This window comes from Natrix helvetica, assembly GCF_964273705.1.
Source record: "Natrix helvetica genome assembly, chromosome: 2".
NCBI lineage: Eukaryota > Metazoa > Chordata > Lepidosauria > Squamata > Natricidae > Natrix > Natrix helvetica.
Window position 1 is genome coordinate 211444118 of NC_138552.1, and position 24742 is coordinate 211468859.

The following is a 24742-nucleotide window of genomic DNA, read 5'->3' on the forward strand; positions in this document are numbered from 1 at the left end:
TTATGTGTACACAAGGGAGGGATTTTTATATTCGGCTGCATTATTCCCAGTAGCAAAATACTTAGAAGAAATGCACCAAAAGCTATGTGTTTGGCTGTAACTTGACTTTGTTACTGATAGCTACTGCTGAAGCCCTCAAGCTTTCTCCAATGTCCTCCCCTTTACAATCTGCATTATAATACTGATACAAATACAAAATATGGCCATATTTAATTTATTTGCTAGTTATGCAGAAGTCTGACAGCTTGCTTTCATCAACATACTAGTTAATACAGACTTGAGAAAATTTCACAGGAATAGGCAAATAAAAATTCATTTAGTCTTCAATTGCTCCAGATTGAACTGCATCTTCATAGCATCCTCCTTTTTCACCTTTACTTTCAGGATGCAACTTAATAAGATCATCAATTCGAAGAATAGTAATTGCTGCTTCTGTTGCAAACTTTAAACTCTTTGTTTTGACTACAGTAGGCTCATATACACCAGCTTGTTTATTGTCACGTGGTTTCCCATTGATTAAATCAAGACCGATCCTTTAAAAAAAGAAAAAGAAATACTGTTTTAAACTAGAATGTATATTTCAAATGTCTTCGGTATTCTCAAAGCCTGAACCTGAAATCATAGATCAACTTTAAATTTTTCAGCATCAAATGCAACATAAATCAAATAGTAATTAATAAAGGTAAAGGTTCTCCTTGCACATGCTAGTCATTAGACTCTAGGGGACAGTGCTCATCTCTGTTTCAAAGCCAAAGAGCCAGCACTGTTCGAAAACATCTCCAGGGTCATGTGGCTGACATGACTAAATGCAGAAGGTGCACGGAACACTGTTATCTCCCCCCCAATAAGTGGTCCCTATTTTTCTACTTGCATTTTTACATGCTTTTGAATTGCTAGGTTGGCAGAAGCTGGGACAAGTAACGGGGGCTCACTCTGTTACACAGTGCTAGGGATTCAAACTGCCAACCTTTTTGATCGACAAGCACACATTGCATTTTGGGGATACAGGTGCACACTCTGGGCACTGGGTACCAAAAAGATTAACCATCACTGATATAGGGTAAATAGATAAAATGTAGCATTAAAAAATCCAAATATTCCAAATAACAATGGCGATTTCTGGTCAGGGTATGCTGATTCTGCTAAGGTTCACACGTTTTCCAGAAGTTAATCCTCCAAAGTGAACACTTTGTGAAGTCCCAAGGAAACTTTGTTTCAAGCTCACAGCCCGGAGCCTCCCCTCTAACCGTCCAGTGGTTCGGGGCTCCTGTTAGTGCAGCAAGACCAGCTTGTGCAAAGGTAAAAAGTTGAAAAGGCAGCAGTACAGAGACGCGAGGGAGAGAGCTGGGAGGAATCACAAGTAGGAAAAAACCCGAACTAAAACCTTAAGGCAAAAACCTCTGAAGCCAAGCGGAGACTCAGAAAAGTACCCCTTCTGGTCCAAAGACTGAAGTTAATCTGGGGGAGTCAGGAGGAGGAGTGGCCTCAAATTCTAGCTCAGTCTAGATTTTGCACACCCAAAATACACATACCACTCCATTTCTTCTGATAAATATCAAGAACACTCCACATTTATATAAGACCAAACACCAAAACTTTCTTTAAACTGTATGCTAGCATCTTAAAACTAGAAATCATTTTGACCTTGGATGCCCAATTCGGATTCAACAAGATTAAGCAAACATGCATAAAGCAAATCAATATTATGATGTCGCCATCAATTCTATGCACACTTACCACTTCAGATTTTTGCGATCTGGATTCACCTGTGCTTCATTGTGAAATGCTCTGAGTTTTGCAACAAGATCTATAGCATCTTGAGCAGCATTAACTGCTAATGTATTTGGAATAACTAGAAGAGATCTTGCAAATTCTGCTATAGCAAGCTGTTCCCGTGATCCCTGATTTGAAGAAAAAATATATTAATATTTAAGTTAATATAAGATTAAATAATACAGAGGTAATGAACCTATACTTGCTGGATGTGCTGAAATGAAGACTGGATAGCCACTATAAATAAAACTTTAATATGGTCTGCACCAAGGAGGAAATAGGACTTGATTGTTAAATGGCCCCCTCCAGTCCCAGTTCTATAAACTTTTCAGATATAGATAGGACTGAATGTTAATAGAAATCTGATTTCCTAAGAAAAACTTAATTCAAACTTTAACTAAATACTTACCATGCTGGTTGCATAATTTTCTAGATAAATGGAAAGTGCTGCTTCAACTGCACCTCCTCCTGGAACAACAGACTTTGACTCTAATATTCTTTTGACTACACAAAGAGCATCATGCAAAGACCTCTCCATTTCATCACACATGAAGTCATTTGCTCCTCGTAATATAATAGCAGCTGAGGTCCGTGCTTTAGTACTGTTTCAGAAAGAGAAAAAAAAATCCTTGTGAAATAATTATCTAACTATAAATCTCTAACCTCAAGGGTAGGGAAATGCTAGAATTGAATGTGTCCAAGTCCATCAACAAAGTCAAGACATTTACTGTTTCAACGTTATAGGGGGACTAAAATCAATCTATCCCACGCGTATAACTGCTCATACAATTTGAAAATAGCATGGCAGCAATTAAATGGGAAATATTTTCAAAGGTTACAATAAAATGCATTCATTACAAATTATATAAGGTAGGTATTTCCTTACTTTTTAATTAAAATCAATTCGTCATCACAAATACGTTCTTGAACAACCTCTTCTGCTTGTCCCAGCATTGATACTTCAAAAGTTTCTTCACCTTCCAGATTTGCCAGAGTAGAACAAACAGTGGCTAACACAAAGTAAAAAAAAATGATAAAATCACCACAATTTTATATATCTGCTAGTCTGAAGGAACATTAGTAATCTATCTCAGCGATCCTAACCTTTCTGGTTCTATGAAGAGATAGCAGCAGCGTGGGGTAGGGGTGGGGTTTGATTTGTTTTGCACACGTGCACCTGTTGCGCAAATGTAGCTTTATACGCTTGTGCACTCATCCATTGCTTGTGCAATCCATTTCTCAACAGGCTATGGGCTAGGGCAGTGATGGCGAACCTTTTTGGGCTCGCGTGCCACAAGTGGGGGGAGCGCAGGGGGGTCGAGTGCGGGCGTGCCGCACCCATAATGCAACGTGCGACCACCCCAGTGCACATGCGCGCAAAACGCGCAACCTCCCATTTTTACATGTTTTTTTTGCCCTCACCAGGCTCCAGGGGCTTTATAGGAGCCTGGGGAGGGCGGAAAGAGCCTCCCCCGACCCCCCGGAAGCCCTCCAGAGGCTTCAGGGACTGTCCAGAGGCTTCCCTGAAGCCTTCGGAGCGCTTAAAACCACCCTCCGAGCAAACCGGAAGTTTGCTCGGAGGGTGGTTTTAAGCATTCCGAAGGCTTCAGGGACGGTCCGTGAAGCCTCCGGGGGGGGCGGGGGAGGCTCTTTTTGCCCTCCCCAGGCTCCTATAAAGCCTCTGGAGCCTGGGGAAGGCGAAAAATAGCTTTTAAAAAGGTGAACTCAGCTGGCCAGCGCGCACATGCGCGCTGGCCAGCTGACAGGGCAGCGCCGCGCGTGCCCTGAAAAATGGCTCCGCGTGCCACATGTGGCACGCGTGCCATAGGTTCGCCATCACGGGGCTAGGGGTTCGGCACCCGTTCTACATAATTAAGCTCTGTATTGACAAGACATAAATTGTGATCATATTTAGAGATGCCTGTAACTTACCTCCAGAAACCTTAGCAATGTGTTTAAGGTCTCTTTTTAGAACTCTGCGTACTGCCATAGCACCAGCATCCCCAAAGTATTTCAGACACGTATCATCAATGCCTCCAGTGGTCAAAATAACATTTGCTCCTGTAACCAAGATCTTCTGAATTTTTTCTTTAGTGATGTCACTCTCTCTGCATAAGAAAGTGCACACCGATTAAACTATAAACTTAAATTCAAGAGAATCACAAAAGTTTTTAAATAAAATTGTTGGAACTGTGTCAAAATACTACTTTAACTATGCCTCCCTCAAAAATCAAGTGTATCTTTTGGATCTTTTGGTTAATTTTTAAGACTAATTCAAGGGAGATATTTCAGGATACTATCAATAAATAAAAGGCATTACTAACTTTTAAAAATGCATTTACGAAGCACAGGAATGATAAATTAAACTTAACCAGATCTTGCAAATTAGATTAATGTAGCTATTGGATATAGAAAGAATGTTTGACAGAATACTGTCACATTCTTAGTCAAACTTTGTATTTAAGATGCCATTCTCTTACTAAGTGGGACAAATGATAGAAATATACAGATTTATTTATTTTTCCTATTTCAAAGAGGCCGATCTGCATCATTTTAGTTTAAAAAGCTGTGTCTATAGAATACCTCTGTCTAATCTGTTCCAGTTTTTCTGGGTCTGTGATTAGCACCTGAACACCAAGCTTCATTTTAGTTTTCTGTAGGCTGAAATCAAGACATGCAATTTTGGCATTAACTATTCTCTTAGGCATACCTAAAAGAAAAAGAGAAATGCTCTTAAGATTCTATATAAAATTTTAATGCATCTAAAACACAGTGATACCTTCTTTTCACAGTTATCCCTCAGTTTACATCTATTCACTTTTATAAGCAGAGGTTTTTTTGGCTCAAGTGCCATGGGGGGAGCGCAGGGGGGTCATGTGTGGGCGTGCCACACCCATAATGCAATGCGTGACACCCCCCCCAGTGCGCATGCGTGTATGAGAGGTGTTCCCCCCCATTTTTCCATGCTTTTCGCCCTCCCCAGGCTCCAGAGGCTTTATAGGAGCCTGGGGAGGGCGAAAACAGACTCCCCCCCCAGAAGGCTTCAGGGACCTTCAGGAGGCTTCCCTGAAGCCTCCGTAGGACTAAAAAGGACTCTCCGAACAAACCGGAATCCGTTCCCAAACTTCCTGTTTGCCCATAGGGCCGGGTTTTTGCACTCTGGAGGCTTCAGGGAACTCCTGAAGCCTCCAGAGGGCCTTCGGGGGGAGGGAGGCTCTTTTCGCCTCCCCAGGCTCCTATAAAGCCTCTGGAGCCTGGGTGAAAAATGGCTTTAAAAAAGGCTGAACTCAGCTGGCCAGTGCACGCATGCACGCTGGCCAGCTGACGATAAATGGTTCCGCGTGCCACCTGTGCTTCCAAGATTTTGAAGGCATACATCAAGGGAATCATATTTCAGCTTAATTACTACTAAAATACAAAGCTAAATGTTTGGAGATCATCTTGCACAATCATCAATTTATCAAAAAAAAATCTTCCCTAAGAGATGTATAAAAACAATTATTTTTCTTGTGGAAACAAAAAGTTCCCCCATGTCTTCTGTTCACCATAGGAGAATACACTTATAACGAAGAATTTCTGTGTTCCATTATGAATCCTATCACTTTTCTCAGTCTTTGAAATATCACTTTCTGCCCTGGTCAAATGTTTTCAGACAATTTATGGGGGGAAAGTTAAACTGAGTATTAAATTTAAACTTATACTCATACCTAACTAATACCTTACCCTGATAGGGCAAGTACAAACCTGATTTAGAAAAGTCATCTCCATTCAACCAAAGTGGATGATCATGTATCTGAAAATACTTGCCTCAACTCTATTTCAAATGTGTAAAATAATTTCAACCTCTATGTTGTCATATTATTTCTTCTAGCTAGCCAACATCAGTCAAAAATACCATTTCTAAACACTTGTTTATATGCAAATACAATACAATACAATACAATAGTAGAGTTGGAAGGGACCTTGGAGGTCTTCTAGTCCAACCCCCTGCCTAGGCAGGAAACCCTATACCGTTTCAGACAAATAGCTATCCAACATCTTCTTAAAGACTTCCAGTGTTGGGGCATTCACAACTTCTGGAGGCAAGCTGTTCCACTGATTAATTGTTCTCACTGTCAGGAAATTCCTCCTCAGTTCTAAATTGCTTCTCTCCTTGATTAGTTTCCACCCATTGCTTCTTGTTCTACCCTCAGGTGCTTTGGAGAATAGTTTGACTCCCTCTTCTTTGTGGCAACCTCTGAGATATTGGAATAATGCTATCATGTCTCCCCTAGTCCTTCTTTCTCTTAAGCTAAACATACCCAGTTCCTGCAACCGTTCTTCATATGTTTTAGTCTCCAGTCCCCTAATCATCTTTGTTGCTCTTCTCTGCACTCTTTCTAGAGTCTCCACATCTTTTTTACATCGTGGCGACCAGAACTGAATGCAGTATTCCAAGTGTGGCCTTACCAAGGCATTATAAAAGTGTGATTACTTTTAAAATTATGTCTATTTACTGCTTTATAGGGTGGGATGAACTTACCTTGGGAGCCCACAACACAATTTAATGCATAGCCATTTACAAGAATGCTCTCTTTCTGACTGCGACCATGTGCCTTCAAAACATTGATAGAGCTGATAGGATAATGTGGTTGTCCCTTTTGATCTGTATATTTTACTGCAAGTGCAGCATCTACTACCATGTTGGCAAAGAAGTCACTGTCACTACAAGAATACTGTTAAGGTTAACATAATCTAATACATGAAATATAAATCCTATATGTCTCACAACACTGAGAATGACAAATGCTAATAAAAATGCCATTTTTCTTCAGAAGTTAAATACTTCAGTCAGTATTTGATTTCTACACAATACCCGTTCCTAAGTTTTCTCTGTGAAAGGATACACTCCTATGATTTTGGATGACATTGATGTTTTTGCTGCATTAATAAGACAGTCTTTGCCCAACTCATCTGAGTTAATAACCAAATTTTCATTGATGTAGCGAACTGCCTCCCTGTTGGGGAAAAGAAACTCAGTATTTTCACAGAATCATCAGAATTCAAACTGAAAGCTTTCAATTTAGAAATGTTGATTAAAATACATATCATAGGAGTGTGCGAATCTTACTACTTCAGGGATCATCTTAAATTCTATTTTCTTCCAGATTATACTATTGTGGCCATTCTGGTGAGTGGACCAACTATTTACTTCTGGAGTTTTCCAGAAGAAAAGAACCAGAATGTTCTGTCCCCCAAACAGTAAATTGTGTACAAATTAGAAAAATAAAATATCTTAATTTTACATTTTCAATGGCCCTGCATTTTTTTTGCTTTCTAATATTTTAAAATGCATCACTAAACATTTAAAAATACGCATCTAGTTTTTAAACAAAACATATCATATCTATAGTGCACTTAATCATTAAATATAAAAGCTTCAAACAATTTAAAGATTTCATGGGTAATATAGATCAATTCTATACTCTAGCAAAATCCCTGTTATGCTATCAAGATTGAGATATGCTGCCATCATGACAGATACATTAGCAGAACAGCTAGATCAGTTTTATGAAATTTATATGCCACCGGTCTAATTGACAAATGACTCTTGGCACTTTATAAATATCATAAACACAGGTATAAAATATTAAAACATTAAATACGAAGTGAACTAACTAAAAAGCCAGGACCAAAATACTGTGGGGTAGAGTTATAGACTGATTTATATAAAGATAAATATTCATTTGGCCAAAGACCAAAGGATAAAATGGGAACAAACTGTTCCCTATCAATGAAAGTCAGACTATTGTTGGCCAACTTGCCCCTAAACCCTTATTCTTTATTGAACCACAACTTGGTATAGGTAGCACAATGAATTCTAACAAATCTCAAATTGTACTATAACCCTCAAACATTAAGACAGTAACACCAATCCTTTCTTTCCATTGGCGAAATTCTGTTCTGACAAAGTACTGTGTACTTCATCTTTTACATGCTCACTCATAAACACCTGCTTGCATCTATGTTCAAAACTAGCTTTCCAGTTGCTTGTTATTGGGGACAGATAAAAGCACTCCAGCATCATAGAACTCTCAGTGAAAGGGCTCTCTCTATTTGTCAGTTACCTCATCATTGATAGGAGAGGTCATCAATATTTGAAAAATAGTTACGTGGACCATCGATATTCGAAAAATGCTATATTGATTTTAAAAAATGCATTAGCTGAAACTTTGAAACTTAATTGTAAAATGTTCCCATTATATTTTATACAATTTCTCATTTGAAGTGTATTAGTAGGTCTTACTTGCAAGCAAGACGATAGCCACTAATGATAGAAGTCGGATGAATTTTTTGTTTCACCAATTCATCTGCATTTTTCAAAAGTTCTGCAGCAACAATTACCTATGAAAGATAACATTTTATTTAAAACTACTCTGTGAAAAAGTTATGCCCTTGATACAAACAAATAAAAAATAAAAAACGCACATAAATTTTACTTCATCTTGAAAAACTTATAAGTTGCATTTGCTTCGGGAGGCAGAGTTATTCAATTTACTCTAGCACACGGTCAAAGTTACAGGTGTATAGAACTTTTTCTTTTGAATACTGTTGAGCCTGAAGCTGTGCAGAACATCTCATTTTCTTGGAAATTTTCAACATTGAAAGAGCTATATTATATTCCCTATGATCATGCAATATAATAACAAATTAAAGAGAAGCCATGGAGGTAGAATGAATCAGCCAGGACAAAAAATAATCTGAAAACAATTTTGCCACACTGAAGGCAAGGAAGTGCACAGGCCTTTAGCTGACATTTTAGATGCTGTTGACTGCAACTAAAAGACTAACCTAGAATAGCCAAGATCATTGGCATGTACTTGTAAAAATATCCCAAGGGAAGGCTACCCTAGAGTTACCTTGGGAGCCTAAGAACATTTTCTGGATTTAAATTCTTGCATTACAAACTATTTAATCCATCATTAGAGTTTAAAACGATTAGTTGTCCTCAGGTTTTGCATTCCTTTTAGTAGGATGGCAAAATTAATAAGCAAGTTCTGGCTATAGACAAGAAATTAAAATCTATTAGTTGCTCACATTTGTCACAATTAAATTGTGATGTTGAAAACGTCACAATTAAATACATGCCTTCTTTTTCTGAAAGTAGCCCTTCGTTAGCTATAGTAATTGGGACCAGCAACACCGTCACTAAGTGATGTGGTCATAAAAGCACATTTGCATGACCACATCAATTTACAAAGCCATTTCCAGCTGCAGTTGTTAGTAATCTCATGCAATTGCAGCATCATAGTCCCATGATTACCATTTGCGATCTCCTGCTGACTTCTCCATTGACTGTGCTTGTTGGAAGCCAGTATTGGGGACCATAAATGATAATCATGTAACTCCACAACCCTGTGACCATTGTAATTGTGGATCTGTTGCCAAGGACCCAAATTGTGATCACATGATTGCAAAGGACACTGTGACCATCACAACTTGAAAAACTGGCCATAACTCTCCTTGTTCAGCATAATTGTATCTTCAACAGTCACTGGACAAATATTTGAGGACTACCTGCATAGAATTAAAATTATTCTATAATATGTTCTGCCACTTCATATAGGAAAAAGATATTATTAGTCTTCTCCTTCAGACTTTGGCAGTTATTCCTTTATCCCATAAGCATAGCCATTTATTTTGTAGAGGAAATAAATGGTAGTTAAATGGGAATGTTTTCGTTTCATCTTTTAGAGGCAAATTTAACTAGCCCTAAAAATGGATTTAGAATTGTAGCATCTGTGAAGATACATCATACCAATTCTTTGTATCCAATTGTATTTTAACTGAAGACAGTGCCAGAGCTAATGCTGTTTTGGTACAATAAATTATTAAAAAGGATAGAGGTTAATTTCCCATACTTGCATTAAAAAATGTAAGTTTTAAATACGATTAATGCTACTTCAATGTTGATATGGTCATGAGAGAATACAATATAACCATACATACCACAGAAGTAGTCCCATCTCCAACTTCTCTGTCTTGCAATTCTGCTAGTTCACACAATACTTTTGCAGCAGGATGTTCTACCTCCAACAACTTCAGGATAGTTGCACCATCATTAGTAATGGTCACATCCTAATATTCCAAATACACAAAAATCATTCATATAGTTTAATATTGATTGGATCACAGAATATAATAAATAGTTGCCTTTCAATTAGTGATGTATTCAGTTATGTAACCATTATATAGCTAACAATCCAACAGTAGGTACTGTTAAATAATAGCTGCTTTCTTTGCATAATCTATGCTCTAAAAATCATGGTTTTGTCAATGGGCCTGGTGACTATAAATGGAGACAGACCCAATCAAGTGGCTGATTTGATTGTGTTGTTGATGCCATGGGGGGTGGGGGTGGCAGTGAAGGGGGTTATATGGTGGGTTTTTTAAATTTTGTAAGCCACCCAGAGCCACCTATGTGTGAGTTGTGTGACTATATAAATGTATTAAATGTGTAAGAATATGCTACTGTCCCTATTAAGCTCTGGGATTAGTATTTAGTTTCATCCCACCCTTATTTTTTATAACCTAATCGTCCTTCCTCTACCTATTTTCTATACAACCACTACTTCATGAAGTGGGTTGGGCTGACTGTGACTGGTTCAAAATATATTCCTGATATGGAAAATATTTTCCTGATATGGAAACATCAGTGTGAAAGTACCCCTATCAAATCAAAGCTAAAGAAGCAAAGGAAAAGAAACGGGGGAGCCTGAATGCCATCTTTGGCTAATGCCTGGAATACTATTGGCCATTTTTAAATTTTTATTCTATTTATCCTGTTTTTGTTTATTATGTTTCTATTTCTTTTTTATTTTAGAAATATAGTACAAATGTAAAAATAAATGTTGACTTAGTGAGGCAGTCCAAAAACTGCTACCAAGGTTTTTTTTTGCTATTCCAGAGCAAAAGAAGAAGCTACAATTTTGGCTATTTATGATAAGATTTCTGAGTATCCTAGACTTTTTTGACACCCGTGGGAAAACTACATACATACAGAGGTAGCGGTAAGGGATTTTTTTCTTCTTTTCCAGATCAGGGAGACGGAAAGAATGCTGAGGTGGAGGAAAAACCCTCCCACCATATTAATGGCTACCTTGAATAAAATAATTACTCAGCTTCCTACTTTTAAAATTAAGACAGATTATTTTCTACTGGTACTTTCAAAAAAAGGAAGATCTACTTACACCAATGTCATCCACCAGCATTTTATCCAAACCAACTGGACCCAGTGAACTCTTTACAATATTGGCAATTGAAGCAGCAGCTGTAACTGTTTCAACAAAAGATTGTTTGTTTCATAAGCAGAATGGTTTCCTAAAATTTTAACTGATGCAATGCAAGTGCTAAATACATGCTTTTAAATATTTTAAAAATAGCAAATAGATTTGGGCAATAAAACTGGCAATTACTACTTTGTTTAGGATTTAACTACTGTCTCATTTACACACAAATGTATTTTGTACTTGAATTTGAAAACAGACTGTGTGCTGTAACTTATACAAAGCAGGAGCTTTATACACAGGCCATAGTTTATGATCCAACCATTCAGCTTATCATAAGCAAAATTTAATACGTTATGAAGACTTTTATGCATAATTAACTTCAGGATTTTTGCATCTACCGACAAAGGAACAACATGATTCAGTCTTAGAAATACTGTGCTTGTCTTTGTAATGCTTTGTTCTGCCATTTCATATATAAAGAAGCTAATATTCATTCTTCTCCATCAGACTATGACAGACATTTATTTATCCCATAAGGATTATCTCTTATTTTGTAGTGCAAATAAGAGGCAGTACAATGGGACATGTCTAACACCTAGCAATTTCTTCTGGAATTATTTTAACAAGGGAAATAAATGTATGACAATCCAGACAATCCAAATATAAGAGCATCCCCTTTTAAAAAAAATCTCATATATACTTGGATAATCAAACACTATTTTTTACATTGTCTCTTAACACTGAAACAAGAGGCATAAATGCATAATGCCACAGGATCCAGAGTAAAAGAGACAGCATTTACAGAAGTTTTCTTCTCTAAAATGTAAATAACTAAAGTAGTCCCAGAGTTTAATTGGGCTCTTGGTAACCACATGGAAACATGCTGTTTGCTTAACAACACAAAAGTGGTTTGTCACTGTCTTTGTCCTCCTAAACTTAGAACTTTAACTGCAATACAATATCGAGATTTAATAATCAAACTGAACCCAGTCCAGTTATTTTCTATAATAGCCTTCTTTGCACATTATTTCTTGCAGGAGCAGAAAGCTAGATACTGGTATTTAAATAGAAACTGTGGCAAACCTCTTTACAAGACTGTATGTCTCTGAAATGAGACATTTAATTTAAACACCTCTAACTTCAACAGAACTAACGTTCTTCATGACATATTTTAATAGGACGTAAAGGAGTATCCGACTCTGAAAAAAAATATGGTGTCCAAAATGCTTCGACTATCAAGCTTACTTTTAAACTGCTGAATATATTTACTACGGGTTTTAAAACTCTTACAGGCCACTGATAATTTATCTTCCCTCTCAAAAGAGATTCTGCATCCAAGTGGGATTAAAAACGCTTCTTCTCAATTTCCAGTGTATTACAGGCAGTCCTCCATTTACCACAACTGACCCCAAAATTTATGTTGCTAAGTGAGAAATTTGTCAACTGAGCTCTGCCCCATTTTATGAATTTTCCTGCCACACTAGTTAAATGTTAACAACTGCAGTTGTTAAATTAGTAACTTGGTTGTTAAGTGAATCTGCCCCCCCCCCCGTTGACTTTGCTTGTCAGAAGGTCGCAAATAGGGATCACATAATCCCAGGACACTGCAACTGTCACAAATCTAAGTCACTTTGCCAAGCATCCAAATGCAAACCTCGTGAACATTCGGGTGCTGCAACGTTTCACAGGTGTGAAAAATGGTCACAAGTCACTTTTTTTCAGTGTCGTTATAACTAAACCCTCATACTCAATACGGGGCGTGATTCAAGTTCTCCCACGTGGGAATCAGGGATAACTGTATGTCAGTTGCAGAGTGGGCAGATCTAAATGGAGGCCAGGCAGAACCGAACGGTGGGGGGGGGGGGAGATAACCGTAAGGTTACTGTAATGCGGCCCCTTCTTCCTCATCCTTTCCGGACACTTAACAAGGCGCCGCCAATCCTTCTTCCCTTTCGGGTTAATCCAGCACACGTGCTTCCGTGGGGCCGACTTCGCACCCAGAGCCTACCCCATCCTGCTCGGGACCACGAGTTCAGACAGCCCGGCCGACCTCGTTGGATGCCCGCGCCCACGCCCAACTTTCCACGCGCCAGAGAGGAACGGCGAAGGGACCGTTAACTCTCCGGCGGCTCGAGCCTGTGGCGGTTTAAAGGCCCGAGAGAAGCTTTCGAGAATTTTACCGTTTTGTGTCCGGACGTTTTCGCCGGTGCTCCGCTCCCCAAAAACCGCCAAAGGCCCCTCCAGCGCCATTTTCCCGGACAAAGAGACCGAGGCAGCAACTGCGCACGAGCCTGCAGGGATTGAGGACGGCTAGGCGAGGCCTTCTGGGAAGCTCCGCCCCCCCGCTCGCGACCTATAAGCCTATCGGTGGATGAGACGCGAATCGGCCGCCGGGGAGTGTCGTAAAACTAGCTTGAGTTGAAGCGAACTCCCCTGCTCGGTCCTTTGGGTCCTGGAAGACGATTGGTGAATCGGGCAAAAAATATCCCGCCCTTTTCCGCGGAACAACCAATGGGAACAGACGGGTGGGTCAATGTGTTCTAGAAGATTCTAGCGAGGGTCAGAGTAGTCGCTTCTTTCAGAGGGCGCGTTAAGATTTGTTGCTAGTTGGCGGACTCGCTGTTTGAAAAGAAACGAAAATAAAAAGGAATGGTCAATAAAAAGGAACGGTCAATGTCTTCTTTGTTTCTTATAACAGATGATCAAACTTTCCGCAAAGGCTTCTTAAAACGGAAATTAAACACGGCACATAACATGTTAAAAATGCGCAATCACGTGGTCTGTCTCCAAATCAAGGTTGCACCGGATATGACTTGTTTGCTTTGAACGGAGATAGAAAAAAAAAGGAAAAGCGGCATTCCAACTGTTACATACAGTACTTAGAGATCCGCAAGGATTTATTTAGCCTGATATTTGGGTGCTTGTAATTTCAGCTGTAAAGGTTCCCCTTGCATATATGTGCTAGTCATTCCTGACTCTAGGGGGTGGTACTCATCTCTATTTCAAAGCTGAAGAGCCAGCGCTGTCCTAAGACGTCTGTGGTTGGCATGACAACACCGAAGGCGCATGCTGTTACCTTCCCACCAAAGTGGTTCCTATTTTTCTATTTGCATTTTTATATGCTTTCGAAGCTGAGACAAGTAACAGGAGCTCATACCGTTACGGGGCGCTAGGGATTCAAACTGCTGAACTGCTGACCTTTCTGATCAACAAGCTCAGTATCTTAGCCACTGAGCCACCTTCAAATCCCTAGCACCACGTAACGGAGTGAGCTCCCGTTACTTGTCTCAGCTTCGAAAGCATATAAAAATGCAAATAGAAAAATAGGGACCATTTTGGTGGGGAGGTAACAGTATTCCGTGCACCTTCGGCATTTAGTCATGTCGGCCACATGATCACAGAGATGTCTTAGGACAGCGCTGGTTCTTTGGCTTTGAAACGGAGATGAGCACTGCACCCTAGAGTTGGGAACGGCTAGCACACATGTGCGAGGGGAACCTTTACCTTTAATTTCACCTGACACGATTATTCTTGGAGAACTTGCAAGATCATATACACTATGTCTCTATACCCTCCTATATAGGTGGTCTCACCCACCAGGACCACAGAGCCAGCCTTTTCTGATTCAGAATTTCTGCCCAATTAAGATAACACTTGATGGTTTTCTTAAGGTTGAGGGGGGGGAAGTAATGCTGGCTATGTCTCAGCAGAATCACTCCCTCAATATTGCAAATTAAGGGAGGTGAAATCGAAACATTTAAATGCTTTATAAGTTATGAACTTCATTATGATTATTGAGAACCAGTTCTATTTAGTAGTGTTGGAAGTTATCACCCAGCCCTCTCCCAGAAAAATGAAATATCCTAGGAATATTGAAAAGGCAGAATATTATATTTTCCTGGATGTGAAAAAGGGAGAAACACATTTTAAACACAAAGTACGTAAATTCCTGCAGCTTCCGGCCCATCCCCACTTTGTCAAAGGGCCATTAAGAAGGCCAAGCTAGTCCACTTTACATAATAAAGAGTTCTCCTCTTCAACTCCAGAGTGATGGGATTAAGGCAGGATAATATTGCCTTTTACTCAACTGACCACATGGCATTTGAGAACTCAATCAAACCTGGATTCAAAACTCAGCCTAGAGGGTTGCCCTTGCACGGGCCCATGGGAGTCTGACAACCAATCAGAATACATTTCTTACACAGGAACAGGAAACAGATAGGTGGGGCAGAACAGATTATAAAAAGCCCTGCAAGCCTCTTCTCTTCCTTTCCCTTCTCTTCTTCTCCACCAACATTGAAGCATGTGATCACCTTTTCTGTTCAGGACTCAAGCCATGTGGTCCTGTCCACCATTAAAACCATCTTTCCAAGCAGCCTCCATGTCTCCAGTGTCTTTTTCCCCACTTGGAGCCGAACCCAGAAGAACATTTCTTCCAACAGTAGTTTAAGGCATCAGGCTTAAAAAGCATGAGTTGTGGTCCTGCCTTAGGCAGAAAGCCAGCAGGGTGATTCTGGGCCAATAAAACATTCTGCAAGGGGTTAGTGGACATTGATAGTTATTATTACATTGGATCATCTCCATTGCACCTAAAGGCACGACAAGATATAGCTGATGGACTTGATACTAACAAATTCATCCACATTTTGATGCAAGAGCTCACTTAATTTTACTTCTTTTAAGAAGCTTCTATATACCTATAAAACTTGCTGTTGAATAGCGTCCATAAATCTAGCTATGTTCGTGAGAATATGTTGAGTTTTAAAATATTTCTTTAAACTACCACTTAATTACAAACCCAAAGGTATTTTTTTCAAGAGGCAACTGGACTTTCTGGTTTTTCTTTGAAGATGTTTTAGAGCTGAAGAAGCTTCTTGGATGAGAAGCGAAACGTCTTCAAAGAAAATCCAGTAACTGGACGTTTCGCTTCTCATCCAAGAAGCTTCTTCAGCTCTGAAACGTCTTCAAAGAAAAACCAGAAAGTCCAGTTGCCTCTTGAAAATGTACCCGTGGGACAACCATGACTTGGATGACTGAGAATCTCCATAGACACTAATTAGAAAAGAACATTTTAAAAGATATCTCCATTGATTTCCTAGGGCGAGGGATTTTGGTGCACAGAACAGAGGAAATAGGATAGTAAAACATGGTTATAAAGGAATGGAAAAGTTTCCGATTTAAAAACCAGAAATTTTTCCATTCCTCTATAGCAATGTTTTTCAAACATGCCGGCTGGGCAATTCTAAGAATTAAAGTCCTCGTATCTTAAAAATCACCAAGTTTGAAAAACGTTGCTCTACAGTTAAAAATCTATAGACACGTTCATCCGCATGTAATTGGCTTAAACAGCCATTCTGGAGGAAATGAAGCGGATTAATATGAGGTTGGCCAATCAGGCTTTCAATTTCTTTCTCTCTTGTTTTTGTGAGAACGGAAAGAGACCATGGGAAAAAACATGTTAGTTCAACAGAGGAAAAGGTGGCGCCCCCCAGCTTCTTGTAGGTCCGGCTAGGTCCCTTCCTGTTAGTTTTCCCCGGCGTGATGGCGTTCCGGAGGTTGGCTCCGCCGCTGAAAAGGGCGGCCAGGACATTCGGGGAACCCGAGCACGGTAAGGGAGTCCTCGAGATTCAGATTTTTGATGGAGAACCATCGGTGTCTTTAATATGACATTCAGAAAGGCGGGGAAGGAAACAGAACGGTTAAGTCCGCGAGAGTTTTCTCTTTTCTAACTCTTTTTTGTATGTGTCTTTTTTGATAATGGTTTTTTTTTGAGGTTGAATAAACCTGCCCTCTTGGAAGTCTGCACAAGAATGCAGCTTCTGCGATTTTCAAAATATTTTGACAGACGGCCATCCTTAGCTGCTTACTCTCCAGATGGTTTCTAACTTGAATTGCAGGCAAAATGCTGATTAAAATTATGATAGTTTGTACTTCGTGGAGTATTAAATTAAGGGATTTGTTTTGCTGTAGGTGATGGGGATTATACTCTATAGCAAGCTAGAAATTAACATTTTGCAGTTAAATAAACATTTAAGGGACATCTCTGCAGTTTTTCTAAACCACAAATTAGAAACAATAATGTGCCAGGTATTTTTTTTTAATAAATGGGAATACAAAATGTATTAATTTAATGAGATTCAGCTTGCTTAAATTAACAATATCAAGCATTTTTATCTGTTTTCCTTATTCCCACTTCACAATCAGCCAATGACTCTAGTACATTTTCATTTATACATTATACTGATAATCTTTTTGTATTCTTAGTTGTTTTCTAAGACCTTTAAGCATGCATTTGTTTTTCTTTATTTTCTTGTAGGCGTTAAATTTAATTCTTCTGTTCCCAATCCCATCTCTCTTCCTGATGAAGTGGATACAAGAGAAAATGAGATTGTTGCTCCTGAGTTCACAAATAGGAACCCACTTAATTTGGAAAGATTGGCTATAGCAAGAAAGGATCTAGGTTGGAAAACCTCATGGCCAAAACGGGATTATTGGTACAGGTAAATTTTAAAAAATGCAAAATGACCTATGTTCAATAATATAGAACTTAACTTAATTTTGAAGAATACTTTTTATCAAATATTTATTCTATTCTGCAGAGGGCAAATATGTTGTCAGTGATAGTGATGTTGTCAGCCTCTCGATCTTTTCCATCTTACTGTTCATATGAATGTGCAGCAATTCCAGTTTGCTTTTTGATTGATTCCAAATTCCCAATATTGATATTTGAGATTTTTTGATGACTAGTTATAGATCCCTTTTCATTATTATTATTTACATTTTTATTGAGCCCAATGCCCAGTGATCCTGGATGATTTACAATTGATTTAAAACATGAAGAGGATGACAATAAAAACAACAAAAATGAAAAAAGAGTAGAGATGGCAGAATAACAAACAAGCTGGAAACTAAACCAAAAGTAAACAACCTAGGATAAAAGGAGATTACCAAAGGCTGGGATAAAGAGCCTGGTCCCTTGGAAACACCAGCAAGATGGGGAACATTCAAATCTCGGAGGTAATCTCAGGGGAAGGGTGCTGTGACAAAGGAAGTGCACTTCCAGAGTATTAATGGCATGGCACTGTTTAATTGAAGGAATTGGAGCATGCATACCATGCCAGATCGAATCAGCTGGCTAGATGTTAATGGGAGACAGATGAACCTTCAAATAACCAGGCCTTATGCTATGTAGGGCTTTATAGGTAACAAATTGCACTTGGATAGCAGCTGGAAGCAAACTGGCCCCCAACGCAGCTCATGAAGCAGAGGTATTATATAAGCATGCTGAGATATGCTCACCATTGTTTGCGTCACTGCATTCCATGATTAGTTGAAACTTCTAAATGGTCTTCAAGGACACCTCCATATAGAGCATATTGCAGTAGTCAAGCCATGAAATGACCAGAGCACGAGTGACTGTCTGAAGAGCTATTGTATTCTATTCCTCTATCAGTTTACACCGTTCCCTAATCTTTTCTGCCTATTGATGGCAATGCCTTGTGTGAATATAGCAAGTTATAGAGCAACTCACATAGGAAGCCAACAGACTGAATTCTTGTCGTATTTGTTAAGTGAAACGTTGCAACAGTTGCGTTGGTAGGACGGTTGTTAAGTGAATCTGGCTTCCTCGTTGACTTTGCTTGCCAGCAGGTCGCAAAAGATGATTGCATAACTCTGGGACACCGCAACAGTCATAAATAAGCACCAGTTGCTAAGCATTCAAATTTAGATCACATGACCATGAGGATGCTGCAATGTCATACGTATGAAAAATGGTCATGTCACTTTTTTCAGTGCCATTATAACTTTGAATGGTCACTCAACAAACTGTTGTAAGTTGAGGACTACCTGTATTCCTGTTTCAGTATAGTGTACATTTGTAGACAATACAATACAATACAATATAATAGTAGAGTTGAAAGGGACCTTGGAGGTCTTCTAGTCCAACCCCCTGCAGGAAACCCTATACCGTTTCAGACAAATAGCTATCCAACATCTTCTGGACAAATTCAAGACTGTACATAGTTTGTTTAAAGTCAATTTGTTGGTTCTTGAGATTTCGGTCAGGAGACAGAACATACAGCCTGTAATAGTCCATATGTTATTTCAGCCACAATGTTTCAAAGTTATATTTATAGGTATTTTCTTGAATCTTTCTTTTAAGTTCTATTTCTGATTATGCCCTCTTTGTAGATGCGCTAGTGCAGTGCTTCTCAATTATTTTCTGTCATGCCCCCCCTAGGAAGAAGAAAACATTTCGCGCCCCCCCCCCCGCGCGACTGTAGATAGTATAATTTGTCTATAAAATTGTTATAAGTACACCTCTGCATAACATAGCACACCGGTCTTTCCTCGTCTCCCACCGTAGTCACATGCTTTCTTTCCTCTTTCCCTCTTACTTGTCTATCCTTCCTTCCACCCTCCCTTCCTCCTTCCCTTCCTTCCTGCCTCCCTTCCAGTTCCCTCCTTCCTCTTTCCCCCTGCCTGCCTGCCTTCTTTCCTCTTTCCCTATCCTCCTATCCTTCCTTTCTCCCTCCCTCCTTCCCTGCCTCCCTTCCAGTTCCATTCTTCCCTCCTTCCTTCTGCCTCTTTCCTGCCTGCTTGCCTTCTTTCCTCTTTCCCTCTTACTTGTCTATCCTTCCTTCCACCCTCCCTTCCTCCTTCCCTTCCTTCCTGCCTCCCTTCCAGTTCCATTCTTCCCTCCTTCCTTCTGCCTCCTTCCTGCCTGCTTGCCTTCTTTCCTCTTTCCCTCTTGCTTGTCTATCCTTCCTTCCACCCTCCCTTCCTCCTTCCCTTCCTTCCTGCCTCCCTTCCAGTTCCCTCCTTCCTCTTTCCTCCTGCCTGCCTGCCTTCTTTCCTCTTTCCCTATCCTCCTATCCTTCCTTTCTCCCTCCCTCCTTCCCTGCCTCCCTTCCAGTTCCATTCTTCCCTCCTTCCTTCTGCCTCCTTCCTGCCTGCTTGCCTTCTTTCCTCTTTCCCTCTTGCTTGTCTATCCTTACTCCCTCCTCCCTTTCTTCCCTCCCTCCCTGCCAGCAGCTCCTCCAGCATCCCAGCTGGAAGCAGCAGCACAACAGTCGCCGTTACCAGGGGCGAAGGGGTGGCGGTGGCAAGATCGGGCGACCGCCGCCCCTTTGTCCCTTCCCCAACAGCGACTGTTGCGCTTCCGCTCCCAGACGGAATGTTGGCGGTGGAGCTGCTGGCGGGGAGGCGAGCTACCTGCATAAAGACGCCGCCGAGGGCATGGCAGAATATATCCCGGCTTGAAGTGGCAGCGCTGGGGACTGCTCAGAGACTCATCAGAGCCGCGGGCTGGAGCTGTGCAAAAAGTCTGCTTGGGCTGAGGGGGGGGGGAGGGAGGGAAGCCTGGGACAGCCATGCTTCCCTCCCTCCCACCCCCGCCCGAGCAGGCTTCTTGCACAGCTCCAGCCCGCGGCTCTGATGAGTCTCTGAGCAGTCCCCAGCGCTGCCACTTCAAGCCGGGATATATTATGCCTCGCCCACGCCGCCGCCGTTGCACCCAGATGGAAAGGGAGCCTTCGCGCCCCCCTTTACGGAGCCTCGCGCCCCCCCAGAGGGGCGCGCCCCACTATTTGAGAACCGCTGCGCTAGTGGGATATCTATGGTTGGAAAATATAGTTTAGGGCAGGGGTCACCAACCTTTCGGATCTCAGGGACCACTAAATCCATAATTTTAAATCCCATGGACCACTAATATGATTTTTTAAAATAAATAAATAAATAGTATTTAGTGCAATATAAAAAATGCAAATAATTTTTCTGCGGACCACCAAAGTTTTCTCGGGGACCACCAGTTGGTGACCGCTGGTTTAGGGAAAAGATTATTACACTAAAAATGGAGTTTAAAAACAAAGGTTTGTTGTTTGGGGGGGGGGGGAAATCTACAAGAGCAAAGAGACTTAGAGCTCACTTGAGGATCTACCATCACAGAAGTTTCCGCAGGAAATCCTATACTTAGCGGGGATGATCCTATACTTACCAGAGGAATAATTCTGTTTTCATCAGTGTAGCATGTATGCATGTTAATTCATTTGTAAAGGCTTTTGTGCCACTTAGATGCCAAACGGTTTAAATAGCTTACATCCACCAACACATAGAATTAAAATCAATAAAGCAAAATGAGCAAGTATTACAGAATTTAACATTTGATATGCTATCAGCAAGGGATACATTAGTATTCAAATCCCTCAAATGTTATATGGAAAAGCCATATATGCTTGACCCTATGAAAGCCCAACAGAGGGATTGCGGTCCAGGTATCCAGAGACAGGCTGTTCCACAGAATGGAGGCCATCATTGAGAAAATTCAAGTATGGGGATTGTGCAGATTGCATTTTCACTCAAGATAACATCGTTCACATCCTATTACAGACTTTCCCCGTTTATAATTAATATTTGAAAAGGGAGAGAGAAAGAAGTTTGTATACAAATAATCTGAGATATGTAGAATTTCAAATATGAGACATAAAATTTACAAGTACAGAACTACCGGAATTTTTGTTATCGCAAGTGAATTCCTCTGATAGTAAAAGAAAACAGTAACATTTTGTTTTTCATATTTAACAATTCAGGTTACGATTTGAAAAAACCCAAAAACATGTGGAAGGCTACGTTGAACATTGCAGTGGTCATATTGTAGTCTCTGCTTCTACTCGCGAGTGGGCTATTAAGAAGCATCTTTATAAAACAACCGGTGTGGCAGCATGTGAGAATGTGGGGCGTGTATTAGCACAACGTTGTCTCGAAGCTGGAATCAACTTTGTGGCTGACAAGGTTATAATTCCATGGGAAAAACACGGCGAAGGGGCAAGTTGATTTTGTTTTTCTTACTTTGGTTGCTACTTACCGTATTTTTCAGAGTATAAGATGCACTCCCCCCCCCCCAAAAAAAAAGAGGGTGAAAATTTTGGTGCGTCTTATACATCAGATACCTGCCGGCCCCCACCCTTTGGCCTCTGCCTCCCAGCAATTTTACTCCTTGCAGCAAACAGCCTGTTTCAGTTTCAGCTTCAGCACAGCCTGATTAGCACAAGCAGTTGATTGTCGGTTGGATCGGCTTCCTGACCATCAGCTGTTTCAGGCTGCAGGAATTGCCATTGCCTATTGCTGTCTCCACGCACATCCCATTTTTTGCCCATTCCGATCCCTGCCGCCCGGAACGGGTGGAAAATGGAGTGTGTGCGGAAGCTGAAAACGGGATGCGGAGGCCGAAAATGGGGGCGCGGAGGCGGCGATAGGCTATGGCAATCCCTGTAGCTTGAAACAGCTGATCCTTGGGAGGCAGATCCAACTGACAATCAGCTGCTTGTGCTAATCAGGCTAAACTAAAACTGAAACAGGCTGTTTGCTGCAAGGAGGTAAATTGCTGGAAGGCAAAGGCAGATTTTTTTTCTTGTGCTAATCAGGCGAAACTGGCTGTTTGCTGCAATGAGGTAAATTGCTGGGAGGCAGAGGCAGATTTTTTTCCCCTCCCCAAAAGCTAGGTGCGTCTTATACTTTGGAGCGTCTTATACTCTGAAAAGTACAGTATCCTACATTTTATGTTCTTGACCACAATATTGTACAGTTTACTTATAGCCTGGCTTTATGACCAAAGCATTAAAAATATGTAAATATCAATGAAGGCTTAGTGCAGAGTTGGCATATACTCTTAACATGAGAATTGCATTGTTTGGGGAGGAGAAAGGAATTGAGAGAACTGTAATTCACTGTGTATGCTGAAAGCACTAATGGAACTGACAAAATTAACAGTTGTGTCTTTCTTTTTAAATGCAAATAGCTGAAACGTTTCAAACAGGCTGTGACGGAAGGTGGTGTTGAATTGCAAGAACTTGAAAGAATTTATGATAAATATGGTAATAAGAAACTGCCAAAGGAAGTACAGTCTTAGAAGCCTGCAATTCCATCCTTGGAAAACAGTTGATCACACACTGCTCTTAATACCTATCTTTTTATATTAAATAAAAATCCAACAGATGTACAACTGCTGGTGACAGTTTTTTGTTTGCTTTCTTGTTAACTGTTTTCATAAAATATTACAACAGCACAAAACAATAACCTGCTACAGGTGGTTCCCTAGCCAATATATCTATATCTCTTTTTAAAAAATAAATTAAAAAACCAGCCAATATTATTTCTCTTTAAAAATAAGTGGTAGGTCTGGTGAGCACCCACCTGCAGTAACAAAAGGCTCTTTTATTTCCTTTTGCTTTTTAAAATAAACCACTTGACTGTGATGTGTGATTTCTTTTAATGGTAGAAACAATCATTTTGTTGCAAATATGCATATATCAGATTTCTTTTGACAGTGTTTAAACTTTTGTTAAGTCAGCAAAAGTGATTAATATATTATGATTTACTTAATGGGAAATGTTGGAAGTTGATGTTCCAAAATTCATTCTGGACCTTGAGCCATGTGGGATTAATTAAATTCTAGCAGAGTTTGGCACATTTTCTGTTGAGTCTGGAAGCATAATAGGTTTCATCTCTGTGATAGAAATTTGATTAGTACTATCAACGGGCCTGCTTTGCAGTATCTTCATTTGTCTCTTTTTGAACAAACATTTCCCTCATAAAACAAAGGATAAGAGATACTCAGCATAAAGAAAAGAGATTTTATTTGCATTATACCACCATATCAAACTACTTTTATCTTGCTCTTTAGGGGGGGAAAATCTCAACTATTTGCCTAGATTGCTCATCATTATTACCATGGCTTTCTGTTCTACTCAGAAGATACCATTTAAGAGGCCTTCTTGACCATTGCTGCAACTAGAGAAGTTGGTTAAAGAAAAGTCTGTAGAGGACTTTTGAGCCTGAGGACACAGATAAACTTCCAAGTGCTTCAAGGACCCTCTAAAACAGGGGTATCAAACTCGCAACATTGTCACATGACATATTGCAACTCCCCCCCCCTTTTTGCTAAAATGTATGGGCGTGGCCACATCTAGCCCACAGACTGCTAGTATCAACACCCCTGCTCTAAAAGGAAGCAAATGACCAACTCTGCAAGGAGTATAAATCCTTCCATTCCCCACTATCCTGTCGGAGCTGAAGAAGCTTTTTGGATGAGAAGTGAGATAAAAAGCAGGAAAGTCCAGTTGATTCCTGAAAAAGCACATTTGGTTAAAGAAAACAAAATACATATGACTACCTCATTTTCAATGACTGTGGACACTATATTCAGCAAGATACTATATTAAGTCAAGGCAGTGTGTTTTTATTTTCAGTAAGGTAATTAAGCAGCCCGTAATTGATCTTACAGAACCATTTAAATCCATACCTATTATGAGCACAAAAGGAGAAAAAACCCTGCAAGAAGACAGATAGTCCTTGACTTACGACTGCAATTGAGCCCAAAATTTACGTTGCTAAGAGAAATGTGTTGTGAGCTTTGCCCTGTTTTACCACTTTTCTTGCACCAGTTAAGTGAATCATTGCGGTTGTTAAATTAGTAACACAGTTAAGTGAAACAGAATAACAGTTGGAATAATAATAATAATAATAATAATATTTAATGCTTCTAGACCGCCCCCTCTCCCGAAAGGGACTCGGGGCGGTGTACAGTTCATACAAAATATAACAAGATACAATAAAATTAAATATGTACAGTTGATAATTGACATGGAGGAGGTTAAAAAACAGTTAAAAGAACTGTACAAAGCAGATATAAAATAAATTCA

The 24742-nt window shown here is 40.0% G+C and overlaps 2 protein-coding genes across 2 annotated transcripts; one reads left to right on the forward strand and one right to left on the reverse strand.

Moving 5' to 3' along the window:
* Positions 1–198: 198 nt before the first annotated feature.
* On the reverse strand, positions 199–13382 carry TCP1 (t-complex 1). Its single transcript, XM_081944151.1, has 12 exons — positions 13223–13382; positions 11004–11089; positions 9763–9891; positions 8060–8157; positions 6660–6770; positions 6296–6477; positions 4357–4483; positions 3706–3881; positions 2660–2783; positions 2183–2375; positions 1738–1901; positions 199–533 (listed from the first exon to the last, which is right to left on the reverse strand). The coding sequence occupies exons 1-12, from the start codon at positions 13290–13292 to the stop codon at positions 317–319; spliced, it is 1677 nt and encodes a 558-aa protein (XP_081800277.1). The 5' UTR covers positions 13293–13382; the 3' UTR covers positions 199–316.
* Positions 13383–16493: 3111 nt separating this feature from the next.
* MRPL18 (mitochondrial ribosomal protein L18) lies at positions 16494–23043 on the forward strand. The gene is made up of 4 exons (XM_081944534.1): positions 16494–16650; positions 17359–17542; positions 21632–21866; positions 22840–23043. Exons 1-4 carry the CDS (start codon positions 16584–16586, stop codon positions 22948–22950), a joined length of 597 nt encoding a protein of 198 aa, XP_081800660.1. The 5' UTR covers positions 16494–16583; the 3' UTR covers positions 22951–23043.
* The last annotated feature ends 1699 nt before the right edge of the window (positions 23044–24742 follow it).